The 22,059-nt window shown below is 35.0% G+C and overlaps 3 protein-coding genes, 4 non-coding genes and 1 pseudogene across 7 annotated transcripts; all 8 read right to left on the bottom strand.

Annotated features, from left to right (window-relative positions):
• Positions 1-65: 65 nt before the first annotated feature.
• LOC133673614 (small nucleolar RNA snoR80) lies at positions 66-193 on the bottom strand. The gene has a single exon (XR_009835027.1). It is a non-coding gene; the product is annotated as a small nucleolar RNA snoR80 (small nucleolar RNA).
• Positions 194-274: 81 nt separating this feature from the next.
• Positions 275-387, bottom strand: LOC133673609 (small nucleolar RNA Z152/R70/R12). Its single transcript, XR_009835022.1, has one exon. It is a non-coding gene; the product is annotated as a small nucleolar RNA Z152/R70/R12 (small nucleolar RNA).
• A 91-nt stretch (positions 388-478) lies between these two features.
• On the bottom strand, positions 479-564 carry LOC133673608 (small nucleolar RNA R11/Z151). The gene has a single exon (XR_009835021.1). It is a non-coding gene; the product is annotated as a small nucleolar RNA R11/Z151 (small nucleolar RNA).
• An 80-nt stretch (positions 565-644) lies between these two features.
• Positions 645-745, bottom strand: LOC133673605 (small nucleolar RNA Z157/R69/R10). The gene has a single exon (XR_009835018.1). It is a non-coding gene; the product is annotated as a small nucleolar RNA Z157/R69/R10 (small nucleolar RNA).
• Positions 746-3,213: 2,468 nt separating this feature from the next.
• Positions 3,214-4,686, bottom strand: LOC133672481 (peroxidase 39-like; annotated as a pseudogene).
• A 2,686-nt stretch (positions 4,687-7,372) lies between these two features.
• Positions 7,373-8,826, bottom strand: LOC133672719 (peroxidase 3-like). Its single transcript, XM_062093222.1, has 4 exons — positions 8,518-8,826; positions 8,229-8,423; positions 7,970-8,132; positions 7,373-7,873 (listed from the first exon to the last, which is right to left on the bottom strand). Exons 1-4 carry the CDS (start codon positions 8,725-8,727, stop codon positions 7,458-7,460), a joined length of 984 nt encoding a protein of 327 aa, XP_061949206.1. The 5' UTR covers positions 8,728-8,826; the 3' UTR covers positions 7,373-7,457.
• A 5,652-nt stretch (positions 8,827-14,478) lies between these two features.
• LOC133673582 (peroxidase 27-like) lies at positions 14,479-15,989 on the bottom strand. Its single transcript, XM_062094457.1, has 4 exons — positions 15,736-15,989; positions 15,415-15,603; positions 15,164-15,329; positions 14,479-15,087 (listed from the first exon to the last, which is right to left on the bottom strand). The coding sequence occupies exons 1-4, from the start codon at positions 15,955-15,957 to the stop codon at positions 14,681-14,683; spliced, it is 984 nt and encodes a 327-aa protein (XP_061950441.1). The 5' UTR covers positions 15,958-15,989; the 3' UTR covers positions 14,479-14,680.
• Positions 15,990-18,321: 2,332 nt separating this feature from the next.
• On the bottom strand, positions 18,322-19,864 carry LOC133672969 (peroxidase 56-like). The gene is made up of 4 exons (XM_062093543.1): positions 19,409-19,864; positions 19,057-19,245; positions 18,806-18,971; positions 18,322-18,728 (listed from the first exon to the last, which is right to left on the bottom strand). The coding sequence occupies exons 1-4, from the start codon at positions 19,748-19,750 to the stop codon at positions 18,322-18,324; spliced, it is 1,104 nt and encodes a 367-aa protein (XP_061949527.1). The 5' UTR covers positions 19,751-19,864.
• Positions 19,865-22,059: the final 2,195 nt, after the last annotated feature.

Genomic DNA, 22,059 nt, shown 5'->3' with positions numbered 1-22,059 from the left:
ATCCTTTTGATTGTAGGCAAGGGCTTGCGAGTTGAGAGGGCTTGACATGCCATTACTGTGCAGGAAAATGTATGTGGTGTTTCCAGGATTAGATGACACGGATATCAGTCACTAATCAGGATACGCCACAAAATATGGTTCTAGCACCCAAGCCATTATACCAAGAGGAACTGATAAATCCCCCAGAATTGGTAATGGGTGCAAAATATCATATCATTAATCATAATTAACACTCTAAACACAACTAAACGTAAGATTATGCAATGGGATTAGAGAGGCTCAGTGGAAGGAGAAGTCGTTTGTAAATGAGAGCTCACGGCAAGTACTTGATCAAGTACTTGTCCACTGCTCTTCAACACATTTAGTGCTTAACCTCATCACAGCAACCACATCCCTTGCGATACAAAAGGCATTTAGCTAGAAAAATCAACATTAAAATAAAAAAGAAAATTGATCAAAAAATAGGATTTAATCAAAAGGGCTTCAGTGTGTGTAACAATCAGATCATTGACTCGAAAATCTCACTGAAATCCGCTAAGATATTTATGTTATCATCATTTGCCCAATTGACCAAAAAAGACTTTTTCCTCAAGAACACCTAAACTATTACACAAGAGAGATGGAGAGAGGAATAAACAAACAAGAAAGGTGCTCAGACAGCCAAGGGTTAGTAATCAAGTTCTGGGAGAAGAACCCAGATCAGAAACTCTAGTCCACAAACAATTTGCTTCATCACTGCACTCTTTTCTTTTCCGTAAGAAAACATCAGAAACCAAAATATCAAGACTTTTTTGTACTAAAACACGATAAAAATCAGCAGAAAACATGTACAACAACGAAAAAAGGAGGGGAAAGGGAATAAACCCTTGATGGGATTTGAGATCTGCGCGAGGTGGTCTGGCGTAGAGGGAGAAACGATGAGAAGCTGTGAGGGTTTCGTTGTGTATATATAGGGGATGTTGTTAAGTGTTTGGGGGCATGGAAACTAGGGTTTCAAATAATTTCTGGTGCGCTCGTTCGGGCTGTAGGGTTTTAGTGTGTCAGTATTTGGGCTTTGGTGTTTTAAACCTTGGCTCATTAAGTACGGGCCATTTTGGGATTCGTTGGGCTTTTATGTTTATATTATAGTAAGGTATTTCTTGGGCCATATTCTCTGAATTGAATTACATGAATGCCATTCTCGGATCAATTTTTGTATATTGTAATTAAGTTTTTTTTTTTTTTTTTTGTAATAGGTTTTAGGTAAGTATTATATCCACAAGAGACTTTGGATGACTCAAATAAATATTTTTTTCTTTTAAGGACCAAACTAAAATTCTTAGAAGAGAAGAGGACCAAATGTTTCATATTTAAGGGGGAAGACTTAATTTTCTATTGTTTAAGAGTTAAAGATGTAAGAGAAAAAAGATTAAAATTTTCATTTCTTCAGGGACTAAAATAGAATTCCCTAAGGAAAAGGGACTAAATATACTACATTACTAATAGGAAGGAGAAACTTTTTTAACCTTAAGAAGAAGTCTTTAAACAAAAGCGCAACCACTTATTATAAGGTCCACTCATTGTTTTAATTAAAATAATAACTTTCTTCACTAATTTTTTTATTTACACATGTCAAATATGCTAATTTTTTATGTAATTATATTTTTTTAAAAAAATTTATGTATAATTGATTTTTTTTAAAAAAAGATAGCATGTCTATATGCATATATTATTATCCTTCGTTTTTTTTTTCTAAATTTAAGAACCACTCTTATAAAAACAATATGTACATACTATACGAGTTTAAAAAAACCATAAATTAATATAAATAAAATAACTTTTTAGAATATTTTTATTATGTTATAGTATTTATTTATTATTTTATAACAAAATACCTTCTAACACAATACTTTATAAAAATTACAACTAGAGTCATCATTTTTAATTCAATTAAATTTTTGATAAAAAAAAAACCAACCAAACCAAATATGTATATGTGTACACATACATATTTAAAATCGAATCTATCTGAAAACTAGTTCAAACTGAATAGTTTTGGTTTATTTTTTTTAAAAAAAAAGTAGCAAAAACTTGTTAGTTCTTTATTGTTTTTTTTTTTAACTTCATGGGCTTTTTAAGACTAAATTGAGTTGATTTTTATAGAATAAGATGTAAAAAAGCAAACTAAATTCATAAAAAGAATTAGATAATTGCAGATACTTAACAACATACATAAATATAATCACAAAAATAAAAAAAATAGAAAAACATATGAATTTATTCAACAACATACACACCCCCACACACACACACACATATGTATGTGTGTGTGTGTGTGTGTGTGTGTGTATAATCACATAAAATTATTGCATGTAAAACCTAACTTGTTATCCTTTCTACATTAGGAACAATATAAATTTCATGTTTTAATAAAATGATGTAAATCTTAAGGGTTTGAGATAAAAAAAAAGAGAAGAAGAAGTATATTGCCATTATAAAATACAAGGTTTTTTTTTTAAAATGAAACATCTTTTATATTTTTTTTTATGAAATCATATTATAAACAACATCTTTTATATTTATTCTTAAGGGTTCTATCTATATTAAAAGCTTTAAATTGAAACTAAACTGGATTAATTAATTTATTTTTGGTTTTCTAATATGCCTTTTTTATTATTATTATTTTGGTTTAATTAATTTTTGGTTTTTTTTTTTCATTTCTGAAGACAACACAAAAATATCTAATAAATTCAACATAATTTTTAGTTGAAACCTCTTATAGCATGGTTAGACTAAAGAGGTTTGCACTTCAAGTTACATCATCATTTAAAGAATGTTTGAGAGTGTGGTTATAATTAAAAGTGTTTTTTGCTTCAAAATGTATATAAAAAATATTTTTTATTTATCTTTTAAAAATATTTTTTAACATCAGTACATCAAAACAATTTAAAAACATAAAATAATAATTTTAAAAAAAAATTAATTTTTTAGAAAATATAATTTTAACTGTATTTCCAAATACTACTAAGTTATTTATCAGATAATAAATTGTATTTAACTTGGCAGATTTTGATTAACCCTGGCGAATTAACGCTAAGGAAAGATAATCACAGGCCACAGAATTTCTCAAGACAAGAAAGGAACATTACAATACAGTCCAATTATTCACATCAGCAAAAGAATAACCCTTCAAGAACACAAAGCAATCATCACCAACTCCCATGATACTTAGCCCTAGCTACTAACCAAAGCACATTGCTTCCTAATCTCACCGTTGGAGCCGGTTTTAACATTAATCACACCCATTTTCTCCATGGACTCGGCAAATTCAAAATAGAAATCAAGTGAGCCCTGGAGTAGTTGGTTGATCATAGACAATGCATCGGAATCTGTGGTCAAGGCAGCATCTGATTCAAAGAGACCTCTTCTTTTAAGTACAAGTGTATAGTAGCTAAGATCAAATGTGTTTCTGCTTCCAGGGTCCATCTCAACTTTAGTAGCGTTATCATTAATGTTCTTGCACTTGTTTACCTTTAAATTTGCTGCGTATTCACTATCTAGTGCTGGATCTTGGTCTCCAGTCCCAGTAAAATTGTATAGCCGGTTCGAAAACGATGAACAATGAGCAATGCCAATTGTATGAGCACCTGGAGAAATTAATTTGGTTTGATGATCAATGATTTAGTGCTGTAAGAATCTCACGTAATGAAAATGTTAAGATGGGACATACCAGAAAGCAAGACCAGGTCTTTCAAATCAAGACCTTGGTTAGAAAAGAGTGTTTGTAGAGTGGTGAAGTTGCCAAAAGGAGTGTGGGATGTTGGAAATGACCTCTGAGGACTTTGAGATCAAACCCGTCTCGCCGGCTAGTTGGAATTCCCCAGAATGGACCTCCCTGTCAACATTGAAAAGAAAATTTACTTGTGTTTTTAACAATCAGTAGTATTAGATCTAGTGAAGGGTTTTTTGTGTTGGAATTACATACTATGGCTACTACACTGTCCCTTGCGACCAAGGTAAGAATATCTGCGCAAGACACAATTCCAGGACATTCGGCTTTAACTAGGCTTTTAACTCTGTCAATGAAGTCAAAGCCTCTAACTGTTAGATTTGGACTGGCTGTCTTTTCAGGCTGTTCGCCGGAAGTTGTGTTCAACAGCACAGATGCATCACAACCCTGACACAAGCATTTTTCCTCTCTTGTTATTTCACAATCTGAAAAATCAACATACTCAACATTGTGCAGTAAAATCATGAGAAGAAAGGCATATAGCAGAGAGTTAAAAATGCAGTTACATGCAAGCACAAACCCTGACAAGGCAATCATGAAAATGCATTCTGATAAAGGCTGCAGCCTGTTAAGAAATATATGTATATTTATCTTGTTTTATTTATTAATAGTATAATAATATTTTCAGTTTAGTCTATATATAATCTTTTTATATTCATGTTAACGCAAAACTTCAAAATAAAATAATTAATAATTATTTTTTTATGTTCGTATTTTTTTTTATGTTAATTTGAATTGTTTTAACTCAGCAAAGAGGATGGAGCATTGTGGATGTGCTGGTTAACAAAGTCCTGCACAATCTTCTCAGCTTTTGGGCAGCTCGTAGCATAGAAGCCCATCTTTAGTTAAGCTTTAGTTGAGCCCAAAAATGCTAAAAGACCAATGATTAGTATCCCAGTACAACCGATCTTTCCCATATTGATTGCTTCTAGTTTCTTTTCTCTCTCATAAAATTTTCTTAAATATCGTATATGTAGAATGCTGTACACTACTACTAGAAACTGCTTTCCTTCAAATGTGCAAGCAATGCCTATCATGAGAAAAGATTTATAGCCCTAGATTTATGCTACAAGATGAGAAGCCAAGATGATAAAAACAACACGTCTAGCATAAGTACGATAAGAAAATGATAAATACAGTACATCTAGCTAACAAACATGTGCCATCTTGTAGTGATGAGATAGATATATTTTAGTATAAAGTAGTGCATGATTAGTTAGGATTGTCGCTCTTGAAGAAGTGAAGTAAGCCTACTGTAAAACCCCACATGCATCATCAAGGCCTTTCATTTGATCTACAGATGACGAAATTTCCTTGTCCTGCATTGATCTTTCGGTGAATGAAAAATTATGGGTTGGTTTCGACTGGATAGATCTTGCTAACAATAGTTTTATCAGCAGATGGCGGTTGATACACATATATGTGTATACATTTGGTAGATAGAATTTTCTTTTTATGGCATGCTAAAGTATTCTGAGGTACAAACAAAAGTAGGAAAAGAATAAATATAACTTGTTCACCTGCTCTATGGCGGCTAAAAGTAGGAAAAGAATAAATATAACTTGTTCACCTGCTCTATGGCGGCTATGTTATCGTAATTCTGAACTGTTTTCCCTTTTCCTAAAATACCGCTGCCACCCATTATGCTAGCAGGGTGATGAAGAATATATAATATTGTCAAGAAAAGAATCTGACATCTGAAGAATTGTGAATATGTAAGTAGGAATCCGCATAAAAAGCAGCAGACAAAGTGACAGAAGACTAGAGGGAAAAAGATTGATGACAACAGGATATCTAGTAAGATTTAGATTTGATCATCCCAGTTTCATCTTTTACCAAAAGAACTTCTCAAGGGGTCAAAAGCAAATCTGGAAAGTCTTTTAACATGATGGGTATTAGGCCCTATTCTTGTATATTGGGGACATTTTTTCTGGGGCTGGAAGCGGTTGGCTTAATCAGTGTTAGACTATTGGGTACCAGTCCTTTTCTGTTCTGTATCCTTCAAGAACCTCATGATTTTCTCACATATTTTTAGAAAACCATGTGGACCGGGTCTCAGCTGGCTCCTGTTGTGTATATATTATTCCATGCTGACTAAGATTATGTGGTAATAAACAACAACCTTCTCATTCTCCTTTTGAGATGGAAATTGGCAGAACTTTAATTTCTAACTGCAAATAGTTCATGCTCATAAACCTTTCTGTCAAACTTTTAGGCTGTATACTGCATTAACACCTTATAAGTGAACTAAGCACACATGGCATAGATAAGAATAGTAGTTCATTGTTTCCCAACAACCTACAATCCATCATTTAATTCTTGTGTACTAAGGGTGCTCACAAGTTCAAACTCAGAAAACTGGAGATTTTTCTTTTGACAAGCCGGTATAAATCTGACCGTATTTTACATAGGATATAAACCTCTGACCTCTTGGTAGACACAAAGAGTCCACTATGACAAAGCCAAAGGAGCATTGTTAAACCTAAAGAGAGACGAACACAGTGAAAATAATTATGGACCATCTTTGTCCTACTATAAAGTGTACCATCTCCTGATGAAATAGAAAAAGATTAGGTTGATGCAGCCACTGAATGGAGTAATTTGTACCAAAGTTAATTACCCTGAACAAGAAAAATAAGTAGTGACATATGTTGCAGCTTTATCACTCTTCACCATATTTTTCAAGCCATTGAATTTTGTCTGTCCCTGGAATTTTTATATGCATGTAAATTGCTTTGATGAGTTTAATTACTTGATGTCAGGAGCACCATGAATTAAGTATTTAGCTATGAAAATAAGATGCGATTCCTAAAGGTGCTAAAGCCCTAGTAAACATATACAACACCCCTTTATTCTTATTCATCGAAATTATTTATGGGATTTCTAATATGTTTACACTGTGAGAGGAATACGTTTTGTCCAAAGTAGAAACATGAAATTCAAGAAAGAAAAGGTAGATCTTTGCATGATTTCTGCAATCAGAATATTAATTATTCATGCATGTGTCTGATCTAGTCTTTGTTGGCTACCAATGTCACTGCTTTATAATCATCATTTATTGATTGTTGGACCTTTATGCTTGCTCATGCTAATTATACTATAGCTTTGCCAAAAGCAAAACAGCATCTTGCTTGTGTCTGATCTAGTCTTTGTTGACTACCAATGTCACTGCTTTATAATCATCATTTATTGATTGTTGGACCTTTATGCTTGCTCATGCTAATTATACTATAGCTTTGCCAAAAGCAAAACAGCATCTTGTTGGTCCTTGGCAAATCAGCTATTGATTTACTATGTAAGTGTCTCGAAAAGGGCACTAACTCGTGCTTAGATCCTTAATGGACAATTTATGCTGATTCCAAAGATAGTAGCCATGTTTGCTTTTGAAGGATTGGGCTAAACAACCTTATTTTACCTAACCACAGTTGTATTTTATCACTTTTAGCCTCGTTAATACAATTGGAGATCAGCTGAATCTGCTGTACTACATGGTTGAGCTGTTTCTAGGTGATTAGATGAATCCATAAGGAGTAAGCTAGATGGAGATATATAAACAGTACATAAATTTTTTTTTATTTTTCTTGTTGCAAAAGTGGACTCAAATTCAAAAGAAATAAAGTCTTATTGGCATTATTTGAGTAGAAATGAAACGCACATGCACACATAGGAACCGATTAACAGAAGATTCTTAGCTATTCACAACTGCACAGTGCTTTCTAATTTCTCCAGTTGTGCCGGTCTTAACATTGATTCTGCCCATTTTCTCCATGGAATTTGCGAATTCCGCAAAGAAATTCTGAAGTGGACCTTGGAGTAGCTGGTTGACGAAAGACAATGTAGCGGAGTTTGTGGTTAAGGCAGAATCAGATTGGAACAAACCCCGTCTTTTGAGTAAAAGACTGTAGTAGCTAAGATCAAATGTCCTGAAACTTCCAGGGTCCATTTCTACTATAGTGGTATTGTCATTAAGACTTCTGCACTTCCTTGCCTTGAGATTGGCAGCGTATTCGCTATCTAGAGCTGGGTCCTGATCACCTACTCCAGTGAAATTGTAAAGGCGGTTTGAAAATGATGAACAATGTGATATCCCAATTGTGTGAGCACCTGAAATATTCAGCAGGATCATGATAAACATTGCGGCAAGCAACGTTTCAAATTACATGCAGAGCTAGGGAGTGGCATTTTCTTTAAGTGCAGTACCTGATAGCAAGACCAAGTCTTTCAAGTCCAGTCCTTGGTTAGCAAAAAGTGTCTGTAGATTGGTGAAGTTGCTTGTTGGAGGCGGGATATTGTTCAAGGCCTCAGAGGATCTTGAAATTGTCCCGTCTCTTCGTCCCGTTGGAACTCTCCAGAATGGACCACCCTGTTGAAGTTCAAACAAAAGGGTTTTTGCCAAATAATGAGAAGATATATATACATATGCATTGAATTTTTGGTTATGACTTATTTTAGTCCTTACAGTGGCTACAACAGCATCCCTTGCAACCAAAGCAACAATGTCAGCACAGGAGACTACAGCAGGGCAGGCTGCTTCTAATAGGCTCTTAACTTTGTCAATGAAATCAAAGCCTCTCAGTGTCAAATTTGGAGTTGCCACCTTTTCAGTTTGGTTATTGCTTGAAGTTGTGTTCAAAAGCACAGATGCATCACAGCCCTGATAAAAAAAAAAAAAAAAAGTGAAAACAAAAGGATTCAAAGATTTGTGAGGTGAAAATCTAGGCAGTCACAAAAAGATTGAAGACACATACCCTAACAAAGCAATCATGGAAATGCATTCTTATGATAGCTGCTGCCAGTGATGGAGCATTATGGATATGCCTGTTAACATAGTCTTGCACAATCCTCTCAGCATTTGGGCAGCTACTAGAATAAAAACCCATCTGCAATTGAGCTTCAGTTGATCCCATAAATACCAAAAGACAAAAGAACATCATCCCAAAATAACGAAACCCCCTCATTTTCTAGGGAAAATTCCTACTTCACTGTGGAAGCCACTTAGCACAACCTTGGTTATGGGAGTTTATGCCACTTCAAGATCTATAGTACATTTTAAAGTTGGAACATGAGGCAAGATTTATAGGCCTCACTTTTAGCATGAGCCTTAGCAACTTGAGCTACCAAAAAGATAAAGAATAAAAGGGCCCCCATAGCTACCTAACATGACTAATGCTTAAACATAAATTAATGTAAAGTAGTGATAAAAATATGATAATTAGTTATGTGTGTCCCTAAATTGATGTAAGAATCAAACACCAGTCTCTTGCTTTACGAGTAATTGTGCAGAGAAAACTACAAGAGAATCCCATGCTTCTCTGGAGAAACTTAACCTGATCATCTCTTTAAAGCCGACTGAATATAAAACAAATTGGTGACCATGGAAATGTTGGGACGTGGAGGAAATTGATCTTAAGGTAATTGTATGGATATATATGGCAAGAATGAGATCAACTGGTTCACCTGCTCTCTGATGGCTAGCCTTGTCTTAATTAATCCCCAACTGCTCGCATTTCTCATCAATAATTGGATACCTGCTGCCACCAATATGTATTGATCACCAAAAACAAAACCCAGGGCTCAACTGCCATGCTTATTTTATTTCAAAGGTGAATTCTCACCAATGAGCTTAGATCAGCTTTAACGTATCGGGATCAAATCATTCTCTGATCAATGTCAAACAAACTATCAACACCTAAACTAGTGATTTTAAAGGCAAAAATCCATCAATGCAAGGTTTCTGTAGCCTTAGCAGGCACCTTGAAATCTAGAATCCCAATTTATTTTAAAAGAACACAAGTACATAGAAGAGAGTATCAGCACATTGCTAATTGCATAAAATATAATTAAGTTATGATAACCATAAGCTGTCGGTCGCTTTTTTTATGTGAGAGAACCGAGGAATATATCACGGCATATTCACACAGTAATCTAATGTATAGGGTAAGAATGGCTTTCGAGGAAACAGCTAGGGAGAGGAGGCTTTCGTGTCTCTGTTCTTAAAATAATTAAGATGAAACATAAAAAAAAGCTAGAATTTTTTTATGTTCTAAGTGTTAATTTAAATATAAAGAGAATATATATAAATTAAACTGAAAATATTATTTTACTTTTAATAAATAAATCTATATAAATATTATTTAACATTGCATATTTTTCCCGACATTATAATTTTTTTCTTGCTTTATGTCATGGGGTACTGGAGGGTGGAGACAATAAACATATGAACCTGCACATGTTTCATAAATACATGCCAAAAATGCTAGGACCCCGTCCTTGATTCCTACCAATTAGCTTGTGCCTCGAGTTTGGATTCCCTGGATTTATTTCCATGCATGACTCAGGGGCGGAGCTTAGGTGGGCTGTAGCCTAGCTAAAAATATTAATTATAAAAAATTTCAGTAACCCTCTTTGTCTTTTACGGAAACAATGTCCGTAGTGAAAGCCTCTAATTACGCCTACTCCCTGAAGGTTTGGGTGTTATAGCAGGCAGTGGGAACTCTTGAATTGAGGCTTCCAAGATTGTCGTAGTTAGAACATGGGGTTAGAACCTTGAGAAAAGGAGTTTCTTTGTCCGGAATCTAATACAAATAATTAATTGGTGTGAGAATCAGATTTATATGCCTTTTCTTTCCAATAGTATACAAAGAGTTATAAAAATGCAAAATCATCGGTAAAAATTTATAAGTCTTGAACTTTCATTTTGAATTTGATATTTCATATTTATTATAGTAGATTGTATCCTAAAAATCTAATAATTTGAATACGTTAAGTTTTTTTAATACTTTAATGGGTCTTAATTCATAGATCATGATTTGTTGAATACCTTGTTAAGTGTATTGTCTTAATTTGTGTAGAATAGAATGAAATGTGACTAAATTGTTTAATAACAGTTTTACTTTCGTGTTTTTTTTTAATGAACCATTCTGGACCATATTTTTTTAATTTTTTGAAACCCTTCAAGCTAACCTAACATTAATTTGAGTTGAGCTTTAACAAGCCAAGCTTATACACAACAACTAGAAACGAAGTTACGAGGACACAATAAAAAATAAATATATGAAAAAACATGGCACGAGGGCTGTGGAGTTCGAATTCAGACTCATGAAAAAATATGAAATAAACACATGAAAAAATAATTTACTAGTTATTTCAAAGTTAAGTTCTCCAAATCTTCTCGTAGTCTGCATCACTATTTTATCCTTGTATATTCTGCATTTGCATTTCATAAATATCGTTCATGTCAGCAACAAGGATCAATGACAGTTTACCAGCACTATTATTATGATATATTTAACTCAACAATAGATTTTCAGTTGGAAGAATTAAATTCTAGATTTAGTAACGGGACAGTGAAACTCCTTATACTTAACTCTGCTTTAGAACCTAAGGACAACTTTAAATTATTTAAAGTCGATGCTATTTACAAGCTTGCTGAAACAAATAAGTCACAACGCTATCATTTGATTGACAAATTGATTCGTCTTGTTTTGACTTTACATGTTTTCACTGCCACTACAGAGTAAGCATTTTCAGATATGAAACATGTTAAAATTGTGCTTCGCAATAAAATGAAAAGAAGTTCTTAACGGATTTTATAATGATATACATTGAACAAGAGCTTGTTGAATATATTGATTCAGATTCGATTATAGATGAATTTTTTTCTACAAAATATTGAAGGGTGTAACTTTGATAGTGTAATTTATTTTTATTTTTAATTTTAATTTTATATACTTTAAATTTTATTTTATTTTTTTTATTTTATGTTATATATTTGGATTGAAATTTTATTGTCAACTTGATAAATTTATATATATATATAAGTTAAAAATAATTTATATGTATTTGTACTGTAGTAGAAAAAATATTCCTGGCTCCCTACTTTTGCATGTGCTTTCTTTATGTTGAATTGTGTCAGTGGTGGACACGCTGCTCTTCACCTTTTATAGGATCAGTCAATTTATTCCTACGAGGGATTACCCAAAAAGAAGTCCTTGGCAAGAGATGAATCCTTTCTCTTACATCTATATATATATATAAAAGAAGATGAAGAATTATCAGAAAAAGAAAACGTCATCAAATCCTTGCATTGAAGCTTCAGTGTCTTTACTTTACGAACAAACTCCATGCAATTAAAGAATACGACTGCTTTAGAAGGAAGAATGGCTTTTGTTGGTTCTTTCCTTCAGACGGCAGAGGGCCTTCTGTGTGTGTGTCTATACGTGCGCGCAGGCTCATGTTTCTGTGCACAAATTGATATAATATCACTGTCCCGAGTATATACATGGTTCATTAGGCTTACAATGCTATCATTAATTCCAGCCCACTAGCGATCCACAAGCCGTAAGGCTCTTATGTTCTGACCAGCTAATCCAACAGTTGGACTGGAAACAAAAGGGAAACTTGCTGCAAAATTCTCAGCACTCAGCAGTACAAAAGAAGTGTACCCATGTAACAATTTTGAACCAAATTCGAACTGTATTGCATGCATGCATAGAAACTTACACAGCAATGCCAACGAATTTTGTGAACCACTGATGATTCTCAGAATAGTATAGATAAAGAGTGGTATTGGTTGACAATTGACATGATAAATGGTGGCGGACAAGGGTCCTTGTTCTCATGATGAAACACAGTACAGACTTATATGCCTTTTCCTGGCAAATTACTTTATGGTACAAATGAGGTCAATTTCCTCACATGGACACACAACAACGAATAGTCAAAAATCTGTACCTCGTGGATGAAATTTAACTTTGAAAGGGTTGTCCCGATTTTTAGGATACTTTGTGAATAATACATTAGATTATGTCGGTTAGTATGATCTGAACGAAGTTTAAAGAGTTTGAACTTTCCTGAATAAAACAAACACAGGTTTCTTTGAACTGCCATTCCCTACGGTACACGCGACAGTGTGCTTGTGAAGTCTGTGAATTCACCCATTTCAAGATGCAATGAAGATGGAACGCATGGTTGCATGCACCCCAAACTAAAAAAGTATGATTAACAATAAAGATCATCAGTTCCTATCCCATTACAGCACACCAACTTAAACAAATTTAGTCTTTTCTCTAGTGTGTTTTTTTTGTTGTTGGTTATACAGAATGGTTCAGCTCAAGGCCCTTAGGGCAGGGGAAGGTACACAACCAACTGGACTAGCTAGTTGAAGTGTAATCCTTTCCCTGGTTGATCAATGGAACTTTCACAGAGGGAAACATCATTGACAAAAAGAAGTACAGAGAAACAGATAAGAATGCAGAATGCCAGAATCTGGTTAAAATTATGAGCTAAAATAACATGATTTTTACATTGTTAACACCGTATAGCATTTCAATGTCCAGTGAATGACAAACAGGAAAAGAATTTTGGCAATTTCGCTGAAAGAAGAGACCACAGATAGGCTGTAGTGAATTTACTATGCATGAACCACAGGGAACCACTAGGCTAATTTGGGCCACTTGAAAGTGTTATCAGGCTTCCTATTGGAGCTCAGGTCCAGGGATAGGGGATGACTCATGACTATATAATCAAGCCGAGCCAGAGTCCTTTAATGGTGCCCAAGATGCCCATTCATAGGGTGGTTTCACTGAATTGCAAGTCCGGGGGTTTGCCATGAAGTGGTTTCTGGGATATCCATTGTGCTTTGGCATCATCTCGGAGATTACAAAGATAATAAAGCAAGCAATTTTTATTCAAATTTGTACGGAATGTGAGAGTGCTCGAGCACTTCGATTAGAATTGCGATCCAAACAAAAATTTGGTGAAATTTAAATTTTTTTATTTAAAATTATTTTTTATGTTTTTAAATTGTTTTAATATATTAATTTAAAAAATAAAAAATAAATATTATTTTAATATAATTTTAAATAAAAAATATTTTAAAAAATGACTATTATTACATTTTTCAAATAATCACTGTCCCTACGTGCTACACTGCTACAGGCTTGTTTTTAAACCTGAGGCCCAAAACTGTGATCTAAGTTTCCAAACGTTAACTTTTTATTTATCTATGCAAGTGCTTTTATTGTTATTATTATTATTATTATTATTCGACATCTTCTGTAAGAAAATACCAATAATAGTTTTTTAATTGATAGATGGTGTAAATTTAGTTATATCCAATGAGTTTATAAGTTGATTCACTAATTTGTGGATTATAATGAAATTTCATTTAAGTTTAGAAAATAATCTCTCAAACTTGATTAATCTTAAACGATATCGTTTTTAATATTGAGTTTGATAAATTTAACACGGTTGATTATAATAAAAAGATGATTTCATTAAACTTTATTAAGAACAAATTATAAGAACTTATTAAAGAAAATAAATGTCAGAAATCAAAACAGGAAACTTACCCAACATTCTCTCATGAATTTGATGCTTTTTTAGTGTATAAAGAAAAGGGAAAGAGATTTAAGACAAGAAGGAAGGCAAACAAGAATTTAAAAGAAAGCAGAGGAATTGCTCATTACTTGTGGTAGCTTCTGTTTTAACTGAAAGAGAAGGGTTTTAAGTGTTTTAGAGACCCTTTTGGGAGTTCTAAAATGGGCTCCTCTTGTTTTCCTTTTTCAGTTATAAAGTAGCAGTCTTTCACAAAACTGGTGTTTTTCTCTCTTCTATGCCTTGTAATTTGGTGCAACTTAGGCATCAAGTATAAGATGGAAGGAGTTTCAAGGAAAATTCAAAGCATGGAGAAAGGCAAGACAGTAGCATGAAGGAAATCAATATATTTATTCATAAGAAAGATAATGGAATAAAGGGAACAACCTCAAAATTTCAAAAAAATAAATAAAAATTCCTGCATCCAATTCCTTTGCAGATGTTTAAAAAGCCAAAAGAAACAAACACAAATCCATGCAACTTTGTTGCAATCAATTAAATCATTGTAAAAAAAAAATCAAAATAAAGATTCTTTTAGTTCACAACAGCACAACGTTTCCTGATTTCGCCTTGTTTGCCGGTCAGGACTCCAATGTAGCCCATTTTCACCATGGATTCAGCAAAATCTTGTGCAAAGGTGGATCCTTGTGTCCTTGACTGAAACTTGACGTAGTCTCTTGTTTCAGCATCGTCAAGAAGAGCTGCATCAGATCGGAATAGCCCTCTTCTTTTAGCTACAATGGTGTAGTAATCTTCGTCGAAAGTTTTGAAGCTACCAGGGTCCATCTCAACGACTGTGTTGGAGTTTCCAGGCTTACATTTTTTCTTCAGTTGAGCAGCGTACCTTGGGTCCAATGAAGGGTCAGTATCTCCCTTGCCTGTGAAATTGTACAACCTGTTCGAGATTATGGTACAGTGTCCAATTCCTATGGTGTGTCCTCCTGTCACCAAAAAATATTCCAAGTAAATACGCTGATATTTTGCTTAATAGATAGCTTTTTTTGTTACGAAAACTACCTGATAAAACTGCAAGGTCCTTTACACTTAAACCCGTTGCAGCAAATTGCTGTTTCAGGACAGTTATGTTGGCAAAAGGAGATGGTAGATTGAATAAAGCCTCATTGGCAATCGACACTCTTCCGTCTCTGCGTCCCGTGGGAACATCCCAATGTGGTCCGCCAATCTGGAAGGAAAGGCTTTGATTAAGCACATGCGCATATTGTGCAGTTTATTAGTGGAGATAAATTTTGTGTTGGAAGATTTAATACCATTAGGACTGCGTCACGAGCCACCAGGGCCAAGACATCAGAACAGGAAACCACACCAGGACACTTCTTCTCCAGTGCAGATTTTACAGCATCAATGACATTGAATCCTCTTAAGGTTTTATTCGGGATCGCGTCTTTCTCTGCTTGATTTTTCTCTGTAGAACTTAGGAGCACAGAGCCATCACATCCCTGAAACCACAACTTGTTAGGATATTGTTCTACGTGTGCTTAAGCAGCAATGTAATGTTGAAAATAATGATATAAGATAAATTATGTTTCACAACTGTGTGAATTGAACAGTAGCGTAGCTTAAGGGCTCACCCTGATGAAACAATCATGGAAATGCATTCTTAGCAAAGGAGCGGCAAGGGTTGGGTCCCTAGAAATGTACCGGCGGAGGGTCTCATGTACAATAAGCTCTGCATCAGGACAGGTTCTCCGGTAAAATCCGAGTTGCAACCCCCCTGCATTAGTGAGTTCTACTAGCAGGAAAGCGAGAACCAGATGAAGAAAGAGGACTGAAAAAAGCTTTTGGATAGCCATTATCTGTGAACAGGAGTTTTGAAGTTGTTCTACAGGCTGAGATGGTTTGGAACACAATAATTTTTCCGGCTTTTTATAGTCAAGCTGAGGTCTTTGACAGCGTCATTGTACAAACTGTCAGCTGTGTGTAATATGATTGCACGTTTGACCAACTTGCATTAAACATTCTCCTATTGAACAGCTCAACTCCAAGTACTTCAAAAATGGAAACACGTCCTGTGAGGATGGGTTCGCCTCACACCACAACATGGCTACAATATGTGTTGGCCCTAAGAATCTTTAGCCGACACTCGTACTCAAAACATTGAAAAATCTCTACTTGCATTAAACATTCTCCCATTGCATTGCCACAAAAAACAATCTAAGATAGATTATAGATATTATTGTGCCCATTCAGGATACATAACAAGAAGTTGCTACGCACAAATGCCTGATAAAAAAACAAGTGTTAATTTCCCAAAAGGTCTATTGATGGTAGTGAAATGGCTGTAAAGAGCTGTAGCAACATTGTAATAAATGAAATGGCCTGGAATAAGAGATAGGCTAAATATGTGAACGCAAGGTTTACGCAAACTGTACTGTTCAATCCTGCAATGTATAAACGGCATTCTGTAATTCAATATATGTAGCTATGACTGGTTCTTCTCGACCTTGTTGGCCTTGAGTTACAATTCCCAAAGTAATTGGTTCCAGGATTTGGAAGGTATCGATAGAGCTTAGTTTCGAAGAAACCACATGCGAAATGCAGTTAGAGCTAAGTGATTCTTCGGCATAACCATTCACTTGCATTAGCGTTTGAAGACAGAATATACTCTTCTGGATGCTTCCATTAGGTGTCTCAGGACATTATGCACGAGTAAGAAGCAGGATTCACTTTATGATTTGTTACAAAAACATCCAAGTCCTCTGCATGTTTCCATTAACTGTACAATATACTGTGGCAAACTGTGTGAAGACGACGTAGGGAATTCTCAGTTCTCACCCCTTTACGAAACTGAAGAGATTAAAAGCTTTGAAAATCTTGAACAATTCAGAACATATATAAGGACTTCATTTTACTTATTTATTTTTCCCTAGTAACTAATTCATGGACTTTTCCAGATGAGTTAACACCATGTTGTTCATTGGTTCTATCACACTGAGGTATCATATGCCAATATCCAGTTTCTGAGGAAGAAATTTGTTGCAGATTAATCCCTAATTGATCAGGTGATAAATGGAGTTAATGGAGTTCAAAACATCTCATGTTCTTTCAGCAGCCCTTCTAATAAGATACCATTTAAAAACAAAATTAGTTTCAGTCAATTTTGGTACGAGGAAACATGAGAAACATATGTAATTAGCAGACACTTAGTGTGTGTAAGAGGCTTATTTACCTGTTTGTTTTATATTTTAGAAGTGCACGATACATGAAATCATGATTCAGAAAACGCACAAAAGGTTTCCAGGATGAACTGCTTAACCATAAAAACAGTATTTCTAATTTTTCCAACGTGAGTTTTGAGGTCTTTTTGTTCCTTCTAATTCTTCAAACACCCAACTTTCTAGCCGTTCATTTAAAATCACCCTGCAGAAAAAGAAATTACAAGCTGGTTTACACGATTCTGTTCCTGGCAGGCATCAAAAGAAAGACTCAACAACTCCTAAAAATGCTTATGAACTGGCTGGCAAAAATGGTGAAGATTATGCATGAATATTATGAATTAATTGGACTGGCACCCTTCTTGATTTCAACTAGCTTGTGCATCCAAAATTTGACTGTACTGGATTTATTTACAGGTGATTTTTTTTTCTGTTTTGAATGAAAATCAAGAAAATAATGGTTGGCATTCTGGCAATTGCAGGTAAGATATTAAAGATCGGTGCACTGCATTACTAGTTCTAAGGAGGTACAATCTCACTTGGTTTTGAGACATATTTTTAGCATCAGTTCAATAGATAAATAAGTCAGCCGATCTGACCTCTATAGACAAATAAGTAGAGGCATTTGAGTAATGAGATTTTACGAGGAGCACATATAAAAATGTTCTTCCAGTTGAATACTTGCTGTAAACTTAGGTAAATTTCTGCGAAGATGTTGGATATGTTCATGGGAGGTGCAGTCTGCCCAAGCATGCATATATTCACGGCCAAGCCAAAAGAGTGAAAGAAACTGTAGCAGGTATTCAAATACTATGAAGGTAGTGGATGTTTATATTCGTATGAAGGAAATATTGAATAAATCACAAGAAATAACATGAAGGCAAAACCTCAAATTATGAAGTACATCCTGCAACTAATTGGGTTGCTAATGTGGGGGAAAATAAATGAAACAAATACAAATGAAATCACACGTGCATTTCAGGAAATCAATAAAAGATCGATTTAATTCACAACAGCACAATGTTTCCTGATTTCGCCTTGTTTGCCGGTCAGGACTCCAATGGAACCCATTTTCACCATGGATTCAGCAAAATCTTGTGCAAAAGTGGATCCCTGTGTCATTGACTGAAATTTGACATAGCCTCTTGTTTCAGCATCATCAAGAAGAGCTGCATCAGATCGGAATAGCCCTCTTCTTTTAGCTACAATGTTGTAGTAATCTTCGTCGAAAGACTTGAAGCTACCAGGGTCCATCTCAACGACTGTGTTGGAGTTTCCAGGCTTACATTTTTTCTTCAGTTGAGCAGCGTATCTTGGGTCCAATGAAGGGTCAGTATCTCCCTTGCCTGTGAAATTGTACAACCTGTTCGAGATTATGGTACAGTGTCCAATTCCTATGGTGTGTCCTCCTGTCACCAAAACATATTCCAAGTAAATACGCTGATATTTTGCTTAATAGATAGCTTTTTTTTGTTACGAAAACTACCTGATAAAACTGCAAGGTCCTTTACACTTAAACCCGTTGCAGCAAATTGTTGTTTCAGGACAGTTATGTTGGCAAAAGGAGATGGTAGATTGAATAAAGCCTCATTGGCAATCGACACTCTTCCGTCTCTGCGTCCTGTGGGAACATCCCAATGTGGTCCGCCAATCTGGAAGGAAAGGCTTTGATTAAGCACATGCGCATATGGTGCAGTTTATTGGTGGAGATAAATTTTGTGTTGGAAGATTTAATACCATTAGGACTGCGTCACGAGCCACCAGGGCCAAGATATCGGCACAGGAAACAACACCAGGACACTTCTTTTCTAGTGCTGATTTTACAGCATCAATGACATTGAACCCTCTTAAGGTTTTATTTGGGATGGCGTCTTTCTCAGCTTGATTATTTTTTGTAGAACTTAGGAGGACAGAACCCTCACATCCCTGGAAAGCATAACTTGTTAGGATATGAAATTGTGTGGTTTCCTAAACAAGATGAAAACGCTTGATTTCCAAGTGCTTTTGTGGCAAGGTAACCTTGAGATGATGATGATATCAGATACATACTGTGTAAATTGCATACTAGTACTTCAGCTTAAAAGCTTACCCTGATAAAGCAATCATGGAAATGCATTCTTAGCAGAGGAGCAGCAAGGGTTCGGTCCCTTGAGATGTAACGATAAAGAGTTTGATGGACTATAAGCTCTGCATCAGGACATGCTCTCTGGTAGAATCCGAGTTGCAGCCTCCCTGCATTAGTGAGGCCTGCAAGCAAAAAGGCGAAAACGAGTTGAAGAAAGCAGACCACGAAAAGCTTTTGAATTGCCATTTTCCCTTGAGTGAAGTTTTGAAGCTGTACTTCAAGGATGAGATTGTGAGGAACACAAGTCTGCTGGCATTTTATAGTTGAGCTAAGGCCTTTTGACAGTGTCTTTGCACGAACTGTCATTTGATTAGTTACGAATTGTTGGTGTTCGTATGATAAAGTCAACAATTTAAGAGCTGACCCACAACAAATTAATAGCTAATCAAATGACAGTTTGATTAATATTTTACATTGCTAAATAATGCTTATATACAAGAGAGAGAAAATTGAAAAACATTAGCAAACTTGCAAAGAAAAACTATCGAAACCTCTAAAATATGTTTTCTAAACTCCGTACAAATTTGAAAGTTTTTTGGGAGGGGAAGTATTGTATCTGAATAAAAAGTTCAAGCACGTCGAAATGGAAGAATTTACGTTAGAATGAGTCGAGTTCATATCAAAACATGCCCAGAAAATAATAGTTAACAGAATCTTAGCCTACACTCAACCGTTTAAATTATATATAGCTCAACTTGCATTAAACATTCTCCCATTGGCTACCCACCAAAAATAATTTGGCAAAGCAGACAAGCATAGATTATAGATACTGCTGTGTGACCATTCAGGATATTATAACAACCAAGCTCTCAAGAACGAAGGCCTAATCACGAAACGAAATATTATATGTGAATGCTAGGTTTAAAGCATGCTGTCCACGACTTTCTGCCAAGTACACATCGCCATGACTTGCTCTGATTTTTCTCTCTTGTTGACCTTTATGAAAGAACGAGGTTTCAAGAATGATTTTATAGTATTCTTTAATATACCATTTCAAGTTTTCTGAGTTCTGCCAATACAAATGCGGCAGTGAAATCTGAATCTGAATTTTTAATTACTTGATTGTGAAGAACCATTTTAGATTATATTTACAACATTGAATATAATTGGGATTTTTACTATTGATTCTAGGAGTTGGTAGGTATCGTACTATCGAACATAGCCGTTTTAATAATAAATGAATATTTATTGATTAAGCATTATTGTATTTACTGGAACTGGTCGTGCAATATTGTTAATACCCGCCCAGACACATGATACTTTACAAGACCATGTCTTCTGCTAGTTTCGAAGAAACCATATACGTGAGAAATACGTGCATCGACCATCCTCAGATTCTTTAGCTGAACCAATAATTAACTTATGTTGGCCTTTGAAGACAGAAGAAACACATAAGACTTTACATCATGCGTGTGTAATAAGCAGGATTCACTCTATGCTTTTGTTACAAAGAAAATAACTGCTCAATAATTAACTGTCACACGCTGCATGAAAACCCATAGGGAATTCTGATCAGTTCCCACCCTTCTACAAAACTGAAGAGATTATAGAGCCTTGAATAACTCAGACTACAAGGATTTCAGCTGATTAAGAATGCAGACAACATCAAACAGCAAGACGAACGGCTTGATGTGAAAGTGGCTGCCAAAAATGGCGAAGATTATGCATTTCATATTACGAAGAAACTTGGCTGGCACCCTTCTTGATTTCGACCTAACTAGCCTGGGCTTTTTACATGTGCTTTGTTTCTGTTGCGTGCTGACAATGGCAAGCAAACTGTTCTTACTCTTTCTGGGATCTAATATTTAGACCTTGAAACCAAATAACAGTGGTGCAAGCTATAAAACAAATTAAGGGAACTCAGATCACACTTTATTCCTGTTTAGTTTTATCATAAAAGAAAATTTAAATGACTTCCTTCTCACAATGACAGGAATCTCTTTAATCACATATAAATATTTAAAGAAAATATACAGAAAATTAAAGTCATGATATGATTCTCCTTCTATTTTATGATCAAAATTAATACATATAATAGAAACGTTGTGAGTGCTTTAGAAGAAACAATGGTTTTAGGAAATTCTCTAAATCTGTGCGCGCGCGCGAGGGCATACGGGCGTGCGAGCATGTCTAGGCGCACATGCTGATAAGACTACTGTTGCGCCAATAGATAGTTCACCTGCATACAGGTTTCCACTACTTCTAATCCCAACCTGCAGGTCATTGCGTTCTTGCTTCTTACATCCTGATCAGATAAACCAACGGTTAGATTCAATGCTGTCACCGTGTCAGGAGTGAAAATCACAAGTGTCCCTGATAGAAGCATATTGACTGAGCAACATATAAATGTACAGAACACTCTCATTTACTAACTCAGGATGATGGATCTAGTAGTTATTGCATTTGATGCAACATAATATGAATATGATTCAAAGAAGGAAGAATTTTTCTGGAATATTCAAAAAAAATGTAGCAGATATTACAATATTAAGAGAATAATGAAAGGATTAATATTCATTAGAAGAAATTGAATAAATCACTAAGATATAAGGAATGGCACAACCTCAAAATTATTAAGTACATCCTGCAACCATTTGGGTAGCAAATGCGAAAAA

This window comes from Populus nigra, chromosome 14 (genome assembly GCF_951802175.1).
Source record: "Populus nigra chromosome 14, ddPopNigr1.1, whole genome shotgun sequence".
Taxonomy (NCBI): Eukaryota; Viridiplantae; Streptophyta; class Magnoliopsida; order Malpighiales; family Salicaceae; genus Populus; species Populus nigra.
This window is presented reverse-complemented; position numbering and strand designations above follow the sequence as displayed.

Coding starts and splice junctions, on each gene's coding strand:
- LOC133672719 (XM_062093222.1), bottom strand. CDS start 8,727: ATGAGGGGGTTTCGTTATTTTGGGATGATGTTCTTTTGTCTTTTGGTA. Junction 8,424..8,517: donor TCCATGATTGCTTTGTTAGG/GTATGTGTCTTC, acceptor TTTTTTTATCAG/GGCTGTGATGCATCTGTGCT. Junction 8,133..8,228: donor GGGATGCTGTTGTAGCCACT/GTAAGGACTAAA, acceptor GAACTTCAACAG/GGTGGTCCATTCTGGAGAGT.
- LOC133673582 (XM_062094457.1), bottom strand. CDS start 15,957: ATGGCTATCCAAAAGCTTTTTTCAGTCCTCTTTCTTCATCTGGTTCTC. Junction 15,330..15,414: donor CTCGTGACGCAGTCCTAATG/GTATTAAATCTT, acceptor CTTTCCTTCCAG/ATTGGCGGACCACATTGGGA. Junction 15,088..15,163: donor GGACCTTGCAGTTTTATCAG/GTAGTTTTCGTA, acceptor TTTTGGTGACAG/GAGGACACACCATAGGAATT.
- LOC133672969 (XM_062093543.1), bottom strand. CDS start 19,750: ATGACAGTTCGTGCAAAGACACTGTCAAAAGGCCTTAGCTCAACTATA. Junction 18,972..19,056: donor CTCGTGACGCAGTCCTAATG/GTATTAAATCTT, acceptor CTTTCCTTCCAG/ATTGGCGGACCACATTGGGA. Junction 18,729..18,805: donor GGACCTTGCAGTTTTATCAG/GTAGTTTTCGTA, acceptor TTTTGGTGACAG/GAGGACACACCATAGGAATT.